Raw genomic sequence first — 19,658 nt, 5'->3', positions numbered from 1 at the left:
TGTCAAACACAGTTCAGAGGATGTTTTAGGGAATGTCAAACACAGTTCAGAGGATGTTTTAGGGAGTGTCAAACACAGTTCAGAGGATGTTTTAGGGAGTGTCAAACACAGTTCAGAGGATGTTTTAGGGAGTGTCAAATACAGTTCAGAGGATGTTTTAGAGAGTGTCAAACACAGTTCAGAGGATGTTTTAGAGAATGTCAAACACAGTTCAGAGGATGTTTTAGAGAGTGTCAAACACAGTTCAGAGGATGTTTTAGAGAATGTCAAACACAGTTCAGAGGATGTTTTAGAGAATGTCAAACACAGTTCAGAGGATGTTTTAGGGAGTGTCAAACACAGTTCAGAGGATGTTTTAGGGAGTGTCAAATACAGTTCAGAGGATGTTTTAGAGAGTGTCAAACACAGTTCAGAGGATGTTTTAGAGAATGTCAAACACAGTTCAGAGGATGTTTTAGAGAATGTCAAACACAGTTCAGAGGATGTTTTAGGGAGTGTCAAACACAGTTCAGAGGATGTTTTAGGGAGTGTCAAACAGTTCAGAGGATGTTTTAGAGAATGTCAAACACAGTTCAGAGGATGGTTTAGAGAATGTCAAACACAGTTCAGAGGATGTTTTAGAGAGTATCAAACACAGTTCAGAGGATGTTTTAGAGAATGTCAAACACAGTTCAGAGGATGTTTTAGGGAGTGTCAAACACAGTTCAGAGGATGTTTTAGGGAGTGTCAAACACAGTTCAAAGGATGTTTTAGGGAGTGTCAAACAGTTCAGAGGATGTTTTAGAGAATGTCAAACACAGTTCAGAGGATGTTTTAGAGAATGTCAAACACAGTTCAGAGGATATTTTAGGGAGTGTCAAACACCGTTCAGAGGATGTTTTAGGGAGTGTCAAACACAGTTCAGAGGATGTTTTAGGGAATGTCAAACACAGTTCTGAGGATGTTTTAGAGAATGTCAAACACAGTTCAGAGGATGTTTTAGGGAGTGTCAAACAGTTCAGAGGATGTTTTAGGGAGTATCAAACACCGTTCAGAGGATGTTTTAGGGAGTGTCAAACACAGTTCAGAGGATGTTTTAGGGAATGTCAAACACAGTTCAGAGGATGTTTTAGAGAGTGTCAAACACAGTTCAGAGGATGTTTTAGGGAGTGTCAAACACCGTTCAGAGGATGTTTTAGGGAGTGTCAAACACCGTTCAGAGGATGTTTTAGGGAGTGTCAAACACAGTTCAGAGGATGTTTTAGGGAGTGTCAAACACAGTTCAGAGGATGTTTTAGGGAGTGTCAAACACAGTTCAGAGGATGTTTTAGGGAGTGTCAAACACAGTTCAGAGGATGTTTTAGGGAGTGTCAAACACAGTTCAGAGGATGTTTTAGGGAGTGTCAAACACAGTTCAGAGGATGTTTTAGGGAGTGTCAAATACAGTTCAGAGGATGTTTTAGGGAGTGTCAAACACAGTTCAGAGGATGTTTTAGAGAGTGTCAAACACAGTTCAGAGGATGTTTTAGAGAATGTCAAACACAGTTCAGAGGATGTTTTAGAGAATGTCAAACACAGTTCAGAGGATGTTTTAGGGAGTGTCAAACACAGTTCAGAGGATGTTTTAGGGAGTGTCAAACAGTTCAGAGGATGTTTTAGAGAATGTCAAACACAGTTCAGAGGATGTTTTAGAGAATGTCAAACACAGTTCAGAGGATGTTTTAGAGAGTATCAAACACAGTTCAGAGGATGTTTTAGAGAATGTCAAACACAGTTCAGAGGATGTTTTAGGGAGTGTCAAACACAGTTCAGAGGATGTTTTAGGGAGTGTCAAACACAGTTCAGAGGATGTTTTAGGGAGTGTCAAACAGTTCAGAGGATGTTTTAGAGAATGTCAAACACAGTTCAGAGGATGTTTTAGAGAATGTCAAACACAGTTCAGAGGATATTTTAGGGAGTGTCAAACACCGTTCAGAGGATGTTTTAGGGAGTGTCAAACACAGTTCAGAGGATGTTTTAGGGAATGTCAAACACAGTTCTGAGGATGTTTTAGAGAATGTCAAACACAGTTCAGAGGATGTTTTAGGGAGTGTCAAACAGTTCAGAGGATGTTTTAGGGAGTGTCAAACACCGTTCAGAGAATGTTTTAGGGAGTGTCAAACACAGTTCAGAGGATGTTTTAGGGAATGTCAAACACAGTTCAGAGGATGTTTTAGAGAGTGTCAAACACAGTTCAGAGGATGTTTTAGGGAGTGTCAAACACCGTTCAGAGGATGTTTTAGGGAGTGTCAAATACAGTTCAGAGGATGTTTTAGGGAGTGTCAAACACAGTTCAGAGGATGTTTTAGAGAGTGTCAAACACAGTTCAGAGGATGTTTTAGGGAGTGTCAAACACAGTTCAGAGGATGTTTTAGAGAATGTCAAACACAGTTCAGAGGATGTTTTAGAGAATGTCAAACACAGTTCAGAGGATGTTTTAGAGAGTATCAAACACAGTTCAGAGGATGTTTTAGAGAATGTCAAACACAGTTCAGAGGATGTTTTAGGGAGTGTCAAACACAGTTCAGAGGATGTTTTAGGGAGTGTCAAACACAGTTCAGAGGATGTTTTAGGGAGTGTCAAACAGTTCAGAGGATGTTTTAGAGAATGTCAAACACAGTTCAGAGGCTGTTTTAGAGAATGTCAAACACAGTTCAGAGGATATTTTAAGGGAGTGTCAAACACCGTTCAGAGGATGTTTTAGGGAGTGTCAAACACAGTTCAGAGGATGTTTTAGGGAATGTCAAACACAGTTCTGAGGATGTTTTAGAGAATGTCAAACACAGTTCAGAGGATGTTTTAGGGAGTGTCAAACAGTTCAGAGGATGTTTTAGGGAGTGTCAAACACCGTTCAGAGGATGTTTTAGGGAGTGTCAAACACAGTTCAGAGGATGTTTTAGGGAATGTCAAACACAGTTCAGAGGATGTTTTAGAGAGTGTCAAACACAGTTCAGAGGATGTTTTAGGGAGTGTCAAACACCGTTCAGAGGATGTTTTAGGGAGTGTCAAACACCGTTCAGAGGATGTTTTAGGGAGTGTCAAACACAGTTCAGAGGATGTTTTAGGGAGTGTCAAACACAGTTCAGAGGATGTTTTAGGGAATGTCAAACACAGTTCAGAGGATGTTTTAGGGAGTGTCAAAGTTCTGATATCAATAATTCAATTACATAAACATATACAGACTTCCCGAAACACACACACAAACACCCTATACCCCTCCCTCCCCCCTCACCATCTCCGTTCTTGAAGATGACCTCGTTGTTAGTAAACAGTAGTTCACTCATGATGTCAGGGTTATCCCAGTTCAGCCAGAGAGGACGCTTCGCTGAAGACATGATCCTACACTGCTCTAACCTGGGGGAGGGAGAGAATACAGTTCAGGAAGACATGATCCTACACTGCTCTAACCTGGGGGAGGATGAGAATACAGTTCAGGAAGACATGATCCTACACTGCTCTAACCTGGGGGAGGGAGAGAATACAGTTCAGGAAGACATGATCCTACACTGCTCTAACCTGGGGGAGGGAGAGAATACAGTTCAGGAAGACATGATCCTACACTGCTCTAACCTGGGGAGGGAGAGATCACAGTTCAGGAAGACATGATCCTACACTGCTCTAACCTGGGGGAGGGAGAGAATACAGTTCAGGAAGACATGATCCCTCACTGCTCTAACCTGGGGGAGGGAGAGAATACAGTTCAGGAAGACATGATCCCTCACTGCTCTAACCTGGGGGAGGGAGAGAATACAGTTCAGGAAGACATGATCCCTCACTGCTCTAACCTGGGGAGGGAGAGATCACAGTTCAGGAAGACATGATCCCTCACTGCTCTAACCTGGGGAGGGAGAGATCACAGTTCAGGAAGACATGATCCCTCACTGCTCTAACCTGGGGGAGGGAGAGAATACAGTTCAGGAAGACATGATCCTACACTGCTCTAACCTCCACTGGTCATATGGCTCGCTGGGTCAACAGGTAGAGTGCTCGCTCCAGCTGGCAAAGTATTTTGATCCCTTGACCTGGATCCAAAATGGCCGCCTGGGCCCGAGCTGGGATGCCCAGCCCAAAATGGACACCCACTGCACCAGACCGTCCCCGGTGCTAAGAGACCAACCTGGAGGTCGCCGAAGTGATGGCTGTCTTCATGGGGTGAGAACCGGGCGTGTGAAGGACCCAGCACCCTCAAAATAGTATGTTTCCTAATATCTGCACACGGGTAACATAACCTGACATTCCCTGGGAGTCTCCGCCTTGGTTCTCTAGTTGTCGAAAACCAGGTTTCTGAAATCGCGCCGGTACCTGTCTGTTGGACCTGGACCCTCAGGGGCGGGCTGGGGGTCCATGGCCTGGTTGAGGGAGACTCAGGGAGGGGGGGACACCACTGGTTGTCTTACACCATTTTTAACCACAGGCACATGGGAACGCAATACAAATCAATGAGAGAGCTCTGCTGAAAAAGTCCAGCTGCTCTGGTCAGGGCTGCTGTCTGTCGGCTGAGAGCTGGCTCCATTCAATAGTACCAGACTTAGTTGGTGGGCAAGTTTACAATGTAGTTGTGCCTCTCTCCTGCTTCACCTAACCCTCTCTCCTCTCCACCCTAACCCTCTCTCCTACTCCACCCTAACCCTCTCTCCTGCTCCACCCTAACCCTCTCTCCTGCTTCACCTAACCCTCTCTCCTCTCCACCCTAACCCTCTCTCCTGCTCCACCCTAACCCTCTCTCCTCTCCACCCTAACCCTCTCTCCTGCTGCACCCTAACCCTCTCTCCTCTCCACCCTAACCCTCTCTCCTCTCCTCTCCACCCTAACCCTCTCTCCTCTCCACCCTAACCCTAACCCTCTCTCCTCTCCACCCTAACCCTCTCTCCTGCTCCACCCTAACCCTCTCTCCTCTCCTCTCCACCCTAACCCTCTCTCCTGCTCCACCCTAACCCTCTCTCCTGCTGCACACTAACCCTCTCTCCTCTCCACCCTAACCCTCTCTCCTGCTCCACCCTAACCCTCTCTCCTGCTGCACCCTAACCCTAACCCTCTCTCCTGCTCCACCCTAACCCTAACCCTCTCCCCTACTCCACCCTAACCCCTGCTCCACCCTAACCCGAACCCTCTCTCCTGCTCCACCCTAACCCTAACCCTCTCCCCTGCTCCACCCTAACCCTAACCCTCTCTCCTACTCCAACCTAACCCTAACCCTCTCTCCTGCTCCACCCTAACCTTAACCCTCTCCCCTGCTCCACCCTAATCCTAACCCTCTCTCCTGCTCCACCCTAACCCTCTTGCCTGCTCCACCCTAACTCTAACCCTCTCTCCTGCTCCACCCTAACCCTAACCCCCTCTCCTGCTCCACCCTATCCCTCTCTCCTGCTCCACCCTAACCCTCTCCCCCCTGCTCCACCCTAACCCTCTCGCCTGCTCCACCCTGACCCTCTCCCCTGCTCCACCCTAATCCTAACCCTCTGGCCTGCTCCACCCTAACCCCCTCTCCTGCTCCACCCTAACCCTAACCCTAACCCTCCACCCTGCTCCACCCTAACCCTCTCTCCTACTCCACCCTAACCCTAACCCCCTCTCCTGCTCCACCCTATCCCTCTCTCCTGCTCCACCCTAACCCTAACCCTCTCCCCCCTGCTCCACCCTTACCCTCTCTCCTGCTCCACCCTAACCCTCTCCCCTGCTCCACCCTAATCCTAACCCTCTCCCCTGCTCCACCCTAATCCAAACCCTCTCTCCTGCTCAACCCTAACCCTAACCCTCACTCCTGCTCCACCCTAACCCCCTCCCCTGCTCCACCCTAACCCTCTCTGCTGCTCCACCCTAACCCTCTCCCCTGCTCCACCCTAACCCTCTCCCCTGCTGCACCCTAACCCTCTCTCCTGCTCCACCCTAATCCTAACCCTCATGCCTGCTCCACCCTAACCCTCTCCCCTGCTCCACCCTAACTCTAACCCTCTCCCCTACTCCACCCTAACCCTAACCCCCTCTCCTGCTCCACCCTAACCCTCTCCAGCTCCAGCTCCACCCTAACCCTAACCCTCTCTCTTGCTCCACCCTAACCCTCTCGACTGCTCCACCCTAACCCTCTCTCCAGCTCCACCCTAACCCTAACCCTCTCTCCTGCTCCACCCTAACCCCCTCTCCTGCTCCACCCTAACCCTCAGTCCTGCTCCACCCTAACCCTCTCTGCTACTCCACCCAAACCCTATCTCCTGCTCCACCCTAACCCTATCTCCTGCTCCACCCTAACCCTAACCCTCTTCCCTGCTGCACCCTAACCCTAACCCTCTCCTCTGCTCCACCCTAACCCTAACCCTCATGCCTGCTCCACCCTAACCCTCTCTCCTACTCCACCCTAACCCTCAGTCCTGCTCCACCCTAACCCTCTCTGCTGCTCCACCCTAACCCTCTCCCCTGCTCCACCCTAACCCTCTCTCCTGCTCCACCCTAACCCTCTCCCCTGCTCCACCCTAACCCTCTCCCCTGCTCCACCCTAACCCTCTTCCCTGCTGCACCCTAACCCTAACCCTCTCCCCTGCTCCACCCTAACCCTAACCCTCTCTCCTACTCCACCCTAACCCTAACCCTCTCTCCTGCGCCACCCTAACCCTAACCCTCTCTCCTGCGCCACCCTAACCCTAACCCTCTCTCCTACTCCACCCTAACAATTGTACATTTCAACTTCAATGGGGGTAGGGACGTCCCAAGGACCCCGAATAGCATGGACTGTGTATGTGTCTGTGGGTGTGTCTACCTGAGGTTTCCTAGTTGGTTAACAGGGTGTGTCTACCTGAGGTTTCCTAGTTGGTGAACAGGGTGTGTCTACCTGAGGTTTCCTAGCTGGTTAACAGGGTGTGTCTACCTGAGGTTTCCTAGTTGGTGAACAGGGTTCAGTGGAGAGACGAAGCCTTGCAGAGCCTCCATGTAGTCCGGCCTCGACATGTGTTCCACCAGGAACTTCATCTGGGTCTGACAACCAATCAAAAGGTTAAGATACAATCAACCAATCAACATGCAGGGTTAGACACATCAACCAATCAACATGCAGGGTTAGACACTTCAACCAATCAACATGTAGGGTTAAACATATCAACCAATCAACATGCAAGGTTAGACACATCAACCAATCAACATGCAGGGTTAGACACATCAACCAATCACACCACCATAACACTATCCCATCAATAAGGACATAAAGTAAAGTATATGTGTATGTAAACCAGTAGCATGTGTGTATGCATAGTGTGTGTATGTAAATCCTTAGTGTGTGTGTGTGTGTTACCTTCTGTGTCTCATCTTTCTTCTCCTGTTTCAGTGTGTCTGTCAGGTTCACCAGTTTATCCATTGCCTCCACCTGGAATAATAATAATAATAATAATAATAATAATAATAATAATAATAATAATAATAATAATAATAATAATAATGTTTCAGTGTGTCTATGAGGTTCACCAGGTAATCCATCACCTCCACCTGGAATAATAATAATAATAATAATAATAATAATAATAATAATAATAATAATAATAATAATAATAATAATAATAATGTTTCAGTGTGTCTATGAGGTTCACCAGGTAATCCATCACCTCCACCTGGAATAATAATAATAATAATAATAATAATAATAATAATAATAATAATAATAATAATAATGTTTCAGTGTGTCTATGAGGTTCACCAGGTAATCCATCACCTCCACCTGGAATAATAATAATAATAATAATAATAATAATAATAATAATAATGTTTCAGTGTGTCTATGAGGTTCACCAGGTAATCCATCACCTCCACCTGGAATAATAATAATAATAATAATAATAATAATAATAATAATAATAATAATGTTTCAGTGTGTCTATGAGGTTCACCAGGTAATCCATCGCCTCCACCTGGAATAATAATAATAGCAACAACAATATACAAATGTAATCTTCACCTGTCTGTTGAGGTGTTTGAGGTACATCCCACAGGCTCTACAGAAGGCTTCCAACAGCAGACCAAACCTCCTGGACACAGTCTTATTGTGCATCTCCGACCTGAGAGAGAGAGAGAGAGAGAGACAGAGAGAGAGAGAGAGACAGACAGACAGAGAGAGACAGAGAGAGACAGAGAGAGAGAGAGACAGAGAGAGAGACAGAGACAGAGAGAGAGACAGAGACAGAGACAGAGAGAGAGAGAGAGAGAGAGAGAGAGACAGAGACAGAGAGAGAGAGAGAGAGAGAGAGAGAGAGCGAGAGAGAGAGAGATAGAGAGAGGTCATTAATAGGGCTCTGGTCAGAAGTAGTGGACTATGAAGCCAATATTAGTGGACTATGAAGCCAATATTAGTGCACTATGAAGCCAATATTAGTGCACTATGAAGCCAATATTAGTGCACTATAAAGCCAATATTAGTGGACTATGAAGCCAATATTAGTGGACTATGAGCCAATATTAGTGGACTATGAAGCCAATATTAGTGGACAATGAAGCCAATATTAGTGCACTATAAAGCCAATATTAGTGCACTATAAAGCCAATATTAGTGGACTATGAAGCCAATATTAGTGGACTATGAAGCCAATATTAGTGCACTATAAAGCCAATATTAGTGGACAATGAAGCCAATATTAGTGGACTATGAAGCCAATATTAGTGGACTATGAAGCCAATATTAGTGGACTATGAAGCCAATATTAGTGGACTATGAAGCCAATATTAGTGCACTATAAAGCCAATATTAGTGGACTATGAAGCCAATATTAGTGGACTATGAAGCCAATATTAGTGCACTATAAAGCCAATATTAGTGCACTATAAAGCCAATATTAGTGGACTATGAAGCCAATATTAGTGGACTATGAAGCCAATATTAGTGCACTATAAAGCCAATATTAGTGGACAATGAAGCCAATATTAGTGGACTATGAAGCCAATATTAGTGGACTATGAAGCCAATATTAGTGGACTATGAAGCCAATATTAGTGCACTATAAAGCCAATATTAGTGGACTATGAAGCCAATATTAGTGCACTATAAAGCAGATATTAGTGGACTATAAAGCCAATAGCACTACAGTTCAGGAATCCCCGCACCAAGCACAAAGTTGAGTCAATGAAGTAGCTACAGTGTGTATAATAACGTAGCTGTATGAGCTACGGTGCTTATAATGTATCTATATGAGCTACGGTGCTTATTAAGTATCTATATGAGCTACGGTGCTTATTAAGTATCTATATGAGCTACGGTGCTTATTAAGTATCTATATGAGCTACGGTGCTTATAAAGTATCTATATGAGCTACGGTTCTTATTAAGTATCTATGTGAGCTACGGTGCTTATAATGTATCTATATGAGCTACGGTGCTTATTAAGTATCTATATGAGCTACGGTGCTTATTAAGTATCTATATGAGCTACGGTGCTTATTAAGTATCTATATGAGCTACGGTGCTTATTAAGTATCTATATGAGCTACGGTGCTTATTAAGTATCTATATGAGCTACGGTGCTTATAAAGTATCTATATGAGCTACGGTGCTTATTAAGTATCTATGTGAGCTACGGTGCTTATAATGTATCTATATGAGCTACGGTGCTTATTAAGTATCTATATGAGCTACGGTGCTTATTAAGTATCTATATGAGCTACGGTGCTTATAATGTATCTATATGAGCTACGGTGCTTATAATGTATCTATATGAGCTACGGTGCTTATAATGTATCTATATGAGCTACGGTGCTTATTAAGTATCTATATGAGCTACGGTGCTTATTAAGTAGCTATATGAGCTACGGTGCTTATTAAGTATCTATATGAGCTACGGTGCTTATTAAATAGCTATATGAGCTACGGTGCTTATTAAGTATCTATATGAGCTACGGTGCTTATTAAGTATCTATATGAGCTACGGTGCTTATTAAGTATCTATATGAGCTACGGTGCTTATTAAGTATCTATATGAGCTACGGTGCTTATAATGTATCTATATGAGCTACGGTGCTTATAATGTATCTATATGAGCTACGGTGCTTATAATGTATCTATATGAGCTACGGTGCTTATTAAGTATCTATATGAGCTACGGTGCTTATTAAGTATCTATATGAGCTACGGTGCTTATAATGTATCTATATGAGCTACGGTGCTTATTAAGTAGCTATATGAGCTACGGTGCTTATTAAGTAGCTATATGAGCTACGGTGCTTATTAAGTATCTATATGAGCTACGGTGCTTATTAAGTATCTATATGAGCTACGGTGCTTATTATGTATCTATATGAGCTACGGTGCTTATAATGTATCTATATGAGCTACGGTGCTTATTAAGTAGCTATATGAGCTACGGTGCTTATTAAGTAGCTGTATGAGCTACGGTGCTTATTAAGTATCTATATGAGCTACGGTGCTTATTAAGTATCTATATGAGCTACGGTGCTTATTAAGTATCTGAATGAGCTACGGTGCTTATTAAGTATCTATATGAGCTACGGTGCTTATTAAGTAGCTATATGAGCTACGGTGCTTATTAAGTATCTATATGAGCTACGGTGCTTATAATGTATCTTTATGAGCTACGGTGCTTATTAAGTAGCTATATGAGCTACGGTGCTTATTAAGTATCTATATGAGCTACGGTGCTTATTAAGTATCTGAATGAGCTACGGTGCTTATTAAGTATCTATATGAGCTACGGTGCTTATTAAGTATCTATATGAGCTACGGTGCTTATTAAGTATCTATATGAGCTACGGTGCTTATTAAGTATCTATATGAGCTACGGTGCTTATAAAGTATCTATATGAGCTACGGTGCTTATAATGTATCTATATGAGCTACGGTGCTTATTAAGTATCTATATGAGCTACGGTGCTTATAATGTATCTATATGAGCTACGGTGCTTATTAAGTAGCTATATGAGCTACGGTGCTTATTAAGTATCTATATGAGCTACGGTGCTTATAATGTATCTATGTGAGCTACGGTGCTTATTAAGTAGCTATATGAGCTACGGTGCTTATTAAGTATCTATATGAGCTACGGTGCTTATTAAGTATCTATATGAGCTACGGTGCTTATTAAGTATCTATATGAGCTACGGTGCTTATAATGTATCTATATGAGCTACGGTGCTTATAATGTATCTATATGAGCTACGGTGCTTATTAAGTATCTATATGAGCTACGGTGCTTATAATGTATCTATATGAGCTACGGTGCTTATTAAGTATCTATATGAGCTACGGTGCTTATTAAGTATCTATATGAGCTACGGTGCTTATTAAGTATCTATATGAGTTACGGTGCTTATTAAGTATCTATATGAGCTACGGTGCTTATTAAGTATCTATATGAGCTACGGTGCTTATTAAGTATCTATATGAGCTACGGTGCTTATTAAGTATCTATATGAGCTACGGTGCTTATTAAGTATCTATATGAGCTACGGTGCTTATTAAAGTATCTACTATGAGCTACGGTGCTTATAATGTATCTATATGAGCTACGGTGCTTATTAAGTATCTATATGAGCTACGGTGCTTATTAAGTATCTATATGAGCTACGGTGCTTATTAAGTATCTATATGAGCTACGGTGCTTATTAAGTATCTATATGAGCTACGGTGCTTATTAAGTATCTATATGAGCTACGGTGCTTATTAAGTATCTATATGAGCTACGGTGCTTATTAAGTATCTATATGAGCTACGGTGCTTATAATGTATCTATATGAGCTACGGTGCTTATAATGTATCTATATGAGCTACGGTGCTTATTAAGTATCTATATGAGCTACGGTGCTTATTAAGTATCTACAGTTGAAGTCAGAAGTTTACATACACCTTAGCCAAATACATTTAAACTCAGTTTTTCACAATTCCTGACATTTAATCCTAGTAAAAAAAAGTCTTAGATCAGTTAGGATCACCACTTTATTTTAAGAATGTGAAATGTCAGAATAATAGTAGAGAGAATTATTTATTTCAGCTTTTATTTCTTTCATCACATTCCCAGTGGGTCAGAAGTTTACATACACACAATTAGTATTTGGTAGCATTGCCTTTAAATTGTTTAACTTGGGTCAAACGTTTCGGGTAGCCTTCCACAAGCTTCCCACAATAAGTTGGGTGAATTTTGGCCCATTTCTCCTGACAGAGCTGGTGTAACTGAGTCAGGTTTGTAGGCCTCCTTGCTTGCACACGCCTTTTCAGTTCTGCCCACACATTTTCTATAGGATAGAGGTCAGGGCTTTGTGATGTTCACTCCAATACCTTGACTTTGTTGTCCTTAAGCCATTTTGCCACAACTTTGGAAGTATGCTTGGGGTCATTGTCCACTTGAGATGTTGCTTCAGTATATCCACTGTAACGATCCCGGCAGTCTGAGTCGGGTCCTGTCTGGTGACTAGTTTTTCTGTTCGTGATCTCCAGTTTCCCGAGGGTTCGGGAACGCTCCGGGGAGCTCTCTTGATTTCCGCACCTGCATCCCATCAGCAATCTGCACACCTGGTCCTGATCATCACCCTTCTTAGGCTCTGGCCTAACATCCAGTTCCTGCCGGATCGTTAGCCATGAACAGTAGGTTTACCAGAGTATCAGTCTTTGAGCCTAGCGTTAGTTTTGTTGTTTTTGCACCGTGTTGGGTTGTTGCTTACTTACCCCCGTTTTGTTCCATCTGCAGTCACCCGTCCGGAACCTTCATCCAACCTCTGCCTGGTGGTCGGCGGCTGCCGACCCAGGATGGGATCAACCACTGCACCCCCAACAACTAATCAACGCCGCCCGCTCTGTTCCCGGATTATTCAGCACCACTCTTGAATTTGTAATAAACACTCACCTTCGTTTCAACTTACCTTGTCCTGGTCTGCTTCTGGGTTCTGGCTTAGCAACTCGTGACAGAACGATCCGGCCAGTAATGAACCCAGCGGACCTGGACTCTGTTCGCCATGCCATTACCCATCAGGAGAAGATGTTGGGCCATCATAGCACGGTACTACAGGAGATCGCGTTGTCAGTTCGGAACCTTTCTACCGGTCTGACGGAGGTCCAGAACCAACGCAAGTTTCCGGTGGAGGATCCACTACCGGTTTCACCCATCTCGCCTGCCGCTTCTGGAGCTGTGTCCTTCCGTGAGCCCGAGGTTCCGGCCGCCCGGATAGATATGAGGGGAGCTGGGAAGATGCCGTTCCTTCCTTATGCAGTGTGGATTAGTGTTCGATCTACAGCCCTACTCTTATGCCACAGACAAGGCTAGGATAGCCTTTTGTGATTGCGTTGCTGCGTGGTCGAGCGCTGGAGTGGGCTTCGCCGTTTGGGAACGACAAGACCCCTGCATGGCTTCATACCAGGGTTCACGGCCGAGATGAGAAGCTCTTCGACCATTCCCGTCCGAGGAGGGACGCAGCTAGGCGCCTGTTTTCGCTTCACCAAGGAACTCGCAGCGTGGCCGACTTCGTGATCGAGTTCAAGACGTTGGCTGTGGAGAGTGGGTGGAACAGGAGTCTCTGCAAGCGGCCTTTTACCAGGGTCTGTCGGAGCAGCTCAAGGATGAGTTGATCTCCTATCCGAGCCTAGTGACCTGGACAGCTTGGTAGCCTTGTCTATTCGGGTGGATAATCGAGTCCGAGGCGAAGGAGGGAGAAGCAATGGGGTCCGTCCAATCGATCAGCTTCTCAGTTCCCAGTCGGGTCGGGTGGTGGACCAGAACACGTCGATCATTCTCCACCACAAAGGATTAGTGGAGAGGTCCTCTCTCCCGATTCTGAACCCATGCAAGTGGGGCGGCACGGGGTTAACCAAGGAGGAGCGTCAACATAGACGTAAGACCAACTGCTGCCTCTACTGTGGTAGCTCGGGACATTACATCTCCACTTGTTCCCGGCGGTCGTCAAACTGCCCGGCTCGCTAAAGTTGGGAGGACTTTTAGCGAGCCAGTTTCAACCTCTCAGTACCTCTGTCAGACCCCGTTTCCCGGCTACCCTTGTGAACAGGAATCAGAGCTTAGCGATTAACGCTTTTATCGATTCAGGTGCCGATGGAAGCTTTCTTGATGCCGAGTTGGTGGAACAGCTGGGGCTTTCCAAGGAGCAATTGCCGGAAGCCATTGAAGCGACCACTCTGAACGGCAGTAGTCTGGCACGTATCACGATGAGGACTGAACCGGTTAAGATGCGGTTGTCGGGAATCATTCTGAGATGATTTCATTCTTCATTCTGCCGTCTTCCCATGTTCCTCTGGTCCTTGGATACCCCTGGCTGAAGGAACACAATCCCACGTTCGATTGGGTGACGGGCAAGGTAACGAGTTGGAGCCTTGATTGTCATGCTAACTGTCTCAAGACTGCCTGCCCCCATTCGGTTCCCAGTCAGGTGATTGAGGCTAAACCCCCAGATTTGTCCCTGGTTCCCGAGACATATCACGATTTGGGGGAAGTTTTCAGTAAGCAGAAGGCTCTGTCACTCCCTCCCCCACCGACCATATGATTGTGCCATCAACCTGTTCCCTGGAGCTGTCTACCCCAAGGGAAGGTTATACAGTATCTCCCGACCTGAACGTGAGGCGTTGGAGACCTACATCAAGGAGTCCCTAGCTGCTGGTCTCGTTTCGTCCCTCGTCATCACCCCCTGGGGGCAGGATTCTTCTTTGTGGGTAAGAAGGATGGCTCTCTTCGACCGTGTATTGATTATCGGGGGTTGAATGACATCACGGTCAAGAACAAGTATCCCCTGCCCTTGATGAGTTCTGCCTTCGACTCCTTACAGGGTGCTACGGTGTTCACCAAGCTAGACCTCGCAATGCGTATCACATGGTCCGGATCAGAGAGGGGGACGAGTGGTTGACGGGTTTCAATACACCGATGGGTCACCAGTATCAGGTGATGCCGTTTGGACTGACCAATGCTCCAGCGGTATTCCAGAGTATGGTGAACGACGTCCTGAGAGATATGATCGGTCTCTTTGTGTTTGTTTACCTGGATGACATTCTGATCTTCTCGAAGGAACCTTCCGACCACGTCCAGCATGTCCGGCAGGTTCTGCAGCGATTGTTGGAGAATCGCCTGTTCGTGAAGGCCGAGAAGTCGCGAGTTTCACGCCCACACGACATCCTTTCTCGGGTACATCATCTCCAGGAGAGATTAGGATGGACCAGGAGAAGGTTAGAGCGGTTCTGGAATGGGCCCAGCCCGGTACGAGATTGCAGCTCCAGAGATTTTTTGGGGGTTTGCGAATTTCTACCGCAGATTCATCCGGGATTACAGCCGTGTGGCCGCTCCGTTAACTGCCTTGACTTCCAGTATCAGGACCTTCAAGTGGAATCCGGAGGCGGATCGAGCGTTTCTGGATTTGAAGAGGCGATTCACCAACGCACCGATTCTCTCTCAACCGGACACGGCCCGTCAGTTCGCGTTGAAGTGGACGCGTCTGATGTGGGAGTTGGCGCCATCCTGTCGCAGCGATGCTCCACGGACAGTAAACTCCATCCCTGCGCCTACTACTCTCGTCGCCTTTCGCCTGCGGAGAGGAATTACGATGTGGGTAACCGGGAGCTTCTCGCGGTGAAACTTGCCTTGGAGGAGTGGCGCCACTGGTTGGAGGGGGCGGAGCAACCGTTTATTGTCTGGACTGACCACAAGAATCTTGCTTACGTGCAATCGGCTAAACGTCTCAACTCCCGTCAGGCCAGGTGGGCATTGTTTTTCGGACGATTCAAGTTTTCCCCTGACGTTCCGACCTGGATCTAAGAACGGCAAGGCGGACGCCTTGTCCCGGATGTTCTCCAAGACGGAGGAGAGTGGGTCCAAGACCGAGACAATTCTCCCCCGGAACTGCGTCGTGGGAGCAGTTATGTGGAGGATTGAGGAGGAGGTGCTGGCGGCCCTTCGGACTCAGCCCGGTCCCGGTAACGGTCCACCCGGTCGGTTGTTTGTGCCTGAGTCGGTTCGTCCTGCTGTCCTCAAATGGTCCCACGCCAGCAAGATGGCTTGTCACCCTGGCGTGGCTCGGACAATGGCGTTTCTTCGCAGGCGTTTTGGTGGCCTGCCATGGCCGAGATACTCGGGGTTTTGTTGCTGCCTGTCCAGTGTGTGCGCAGAATAAGAGTACCAATCGGCCCAGCTCTGGACTACTTCACCCCCTTCCTATTCCCGGCGACCATGGTCGCATCTGGCCCTGGACTTCGTCACTGGGTTGCCCGCTTCTGAGGGGAACACGGTCGTTCTGACTACTCGTGGACAGATTCAGCAAGTTCGCCCACTTTGTGCCAATTGCCAAGCTTCCCCTCTGCCTCGGAGACGTCCGAGATCCTGGTTAGGGAGGTTTTCAGGGTCCACGGTTTGCCCAGTGATATCGTTTCCGACCGTGGCCCTCAGTTTACCTCTGCTGTCTGGAAGTCCTTCTGTTTGGCCATTGGAGCTACAGTCAGTCTCACATCTGGTTTTCACCCCCAATCCAATGGTCAGGCGGAGAGAGCCAACCAGAAGATGGAATCCACGCTACGCTGTCTGGTCTCTTCCAACCCCACCTCCTGGGTCTCTCAGTTGCCTTGGGTTGAGTATGCCCACAATACTCTCCCTACATCTGCCACTGGGATGTCTCCCTTCCAGTGCCTGTATGGCTACCAACCTCCCCTGTTCCCTTCTCAGGAGAAGGAGCTCTCAGTGCCTTCTGTTCAGGCCCATATTCGTCGTTGCCACCGGACCTGGCATCGGGCCAGAAAGGCACTCCTTAGAGTTTCGGACCGGTATCAGCTCCAGGCGAATCGTCGCGGATCCCGCTCCCACCTATACCACCGGAGATAGGGTTTGGTTGGCCACGGGATCTTCCGTTACGGACTGAGTCTAGGAAGTTGTTACCGAAGTTCATTGGTCCGTTTGTGGTGGAGAAGGTGATCAATCCAGTGGCAGTTCGACTCAAACTACCGAGGAACGCTCAGAGTCCATCCCACCTTTCATGTCTCCTGCCTCAAGCCTGTCTTCCTCAGTCCTCTGTTGCCTCCTCCGCCTCCTCCTCCTCTCGGATGATCGGAGGTGGTCCTGCCTACACGGTGCGTCGCATCATGGATTCCAGACGGCGGGGCCGGGGTTTCCAGTATCTCGTGGACTGGGAGGGGTATGGTCCTGAAGAGAGGAGTTGGATTCCCGCGGCGACAGGTCCTAGATGCTGACCTCATCAGTGACTTCTACCGCCTCCATCCTGGCGCTCCGGGGAGTCCGCCCGGTGGCGTTACGTCGGAGGGGGGTACTGTAACGATCCCGGCAGTCTGAGTCGGGTCCTGTCTGGTGACTAGTTTTTCTGTTCGTGATCTCCAGTTTCCCGAGGGTTCGAGAGCGCTCCGGGGAGCTCTCTTGATTTCCGCACCTGCATCCCATCAGCAATCTGCACACCTGGTCCTGATCATCACCCTTCTTAGGCTCTGGCCTAACATCCAGTTCCTGCCGGATCGTTAGCCATGAACAGTAGGTTTACCAGAGTATCAGTCTTTGAGCCTAGCGTTAGTTTTGTTGTTTTTGCACCGTGTTGGGTTGTTGCTTACTTACCCCCGTTTTGTTCCATCTGCAGTCACCCGTCCGGAACCTTCATCCAACCTCTGCCTGGTGGTCGGCGGCTGCCGACCCAGGATGGGATCAACCACTGCACCCCCAACAACTAATCAACGCCGCCCGCTCTGTTCCCCGGATTATTCAGCACCACTCTTGAATTTGTAATAAACACTCACCTTCGTTTCAACTTACCTTGTCCTGGTCTGCTTCTGGGTTCTGGCTTAGCAACTCGTGACATCCACATAATTTTCCTTCCTCATGATGCCATCTATTTTGTGAAGTGCACCAGTCCTTCCTGCAGCAAAGCACCCCCACAGCATGATGCTGCCACCCCCGTGCTTCACGGTTGGGATGGTGTTCTTCGGCTTGCAAGCTACCCCCTTTTTCCTCCAAACATAACGATGGTCATTATGGCCAAACAGTTATATTTTTGTTTCATCAGACCAGAGGACATTTCTCCAAAAAGTACGAACTTTGTCCCCATGTGCAGTTGCAAACCGTAGTCTGGCTTTTTTATGGCGGTTTTGGAGCAGTGGCTTCTTCCTTGCTGAGCGGCCTTTCAGGTTATGTCGATATAGGACTCGTTTTACTGTGGATATAGATACTGATACCTGTTTCCTCCAGCATCTTCACAAGGTCCTTTGCTGTTGTTCTGGGATTGATTTGCACTTTTCGCACCAAAGTACGTTCATCTCTAGGAGACAGAACGCGTCTCCTTCCTGAGCGGTATGACGGCTGCGCGGTCCCATGGTGTTTATACTTGCGTACTATTGTTTGTACAGATGAATGTGGTACCTTCAGGCGTTTGGAAATTGCTCCCATGGATGAACCAGACTTGTGGAGGTCTTGGCTGATTTCTTTTCATTTTCCCATGATGTCAAGCAAAGAGGCACTGAGTTTGAAGGTAGGCCTTGAAATACATCCACAGGTACACCTCCAATTGACTCAAATTATGTCAATTAGCCTATCAGAAGTTTCTAAAGCCATGACATAATTTTCTGGAATTTTCCAAGCTGTTTAAAGGCACAGTCAACTTAGTGTATGTAAACTTCTGACCCACTGGAATTGTGATACAGTGAATTATAAGTGAAATAATCTGTCTGTAAACAATTGTTGGAAAAATTACTTGTGTCATGCACAAAGTAGATGTCCTAACCGACTTGCCAAAACTATAGTTTGCTAACAAGAAATTTGTGGAGTGGTTGAAAAACAAGTTTTAGTGACTCCAACCTAAGTGTATGTAAACTTCCGACTTCAACTGTATATGAGCTATGGTGCTTACCCCAAAAATGTCATGTAGACCAGTGTTTCCCAACCGGGGGTACGAATACCCCTAGGGGGTACATGTGAAGATTTAAAAAGATGTGAAGAAAACAAATATTGGGAAAAATATTACCCCCCAAAAATATGTTGAAGTTATTTAAATCTTAATAGGCAGGAAGACATTTACTGGTCACTGGTATAAAATCTCTAGTTGTTTTATATTTATAGGGCTACTTTTTTACTTTAGTTTCGGTAAGTGTGCATTACACTGTCTACCTGGCCTCTGCCCGCCCACCCGCCCGTTGGCTCAATGGTTGATCCTCTGCTCACACCAAGCACATTCTGTTCTGCCAGAAGCTAACGGGAGAACTACAGGTGAGGATGAAGCTAACGGGAGAACTACAGGTGAGGATGAAGCTAACGGGAGAACTACAGGTGAGGATGAAGCTAACGGGAGAACTACAGGTGAGGATGAAGCTAACGGGAGAACTACAGGTGAGGATGAAGCTAACGGGAGAACTACAGGTGAGGATGAAGCTAACGGGAGAACTACAGGTGAGGATGAAGCTAACGGGAGAACTACAGGTGAGGATGAAGCTAACGGAGAACTACAGGTGAGGATGAAGCTAACGGGAGAACTACAGGTGAGGATGAAGCTAACGGGAGAACTACAGGTGAGGATGAAGCTAACGGAGAACTACAGGTGAGGATGAAGCTAACGGGAGAACTACAGGTGAGGATGAAGCTAACGGGAGAACTACAGGTGAGGATGAAGCTAACGGGAGAACTACAGGTGAGGATGAAGCTAACGGGAGAACTACAGGTGAGGATGAAGCTAACGGGAGAACTACAGGTG

General features: G+C 46.6%; 1 protein-coding gene across 1 annotated transcript in view; it reads right to left on the bottom strand.

Moving 5' to 3' along the window:
* zgc:158659 (uncharacterized protein LOC791141 homolog) overlaps positions 1 to 19,658 on the bottom strand; it is a 166,174-nt gene that overhangs the window by 33,748 nt on the left and 112,768 nt on the right. The window contains exons 16-19 of the mRNA XM_045214037.1: positions 7,955 to 8,054; positions 7,298 to 7,369; positions 6,878 to 6,984; positions 3,251 to 3,372 (exon numbers count right to left, since the gene is read on the bottom strand). Of these exons, the coding sequence (XP_045069972.1) occupies positions 3,251 to 3,372; positions 6,878 to 6,984; positions 7,298 to 7,369; positions 7,955 to 8,054 (401 nt within the window). The remainder of the gene's footprint in view (positions 1 to 3,250; positions 3,373 to 6,877; positions 6,985 to 7,297; positions 7,370 to 7,954; positions 8,055 to 19,658) is intronic.

Source organism: Coregonus clupeaformis, unplaced genomic scaffold (assembly GCF_020615455.1).
Source record: "Coregonus clupeaformis isolate EN_2021a unplaced genomic scaffold, ASM2061545v1 scaf0188, whole genome shotgun sequence".
Taxonomy (NCBI): Eukaryota; Metazoa; Chordata; class Actinopteri; order Salmoniformes; family Salmonidae; genus Coregonus; species Coregonus clupeaformis.
Note: the sequence above shows the minus strand (reverse complement) of the source record. Positions and strands in the feature narration are given on the sequence as shown.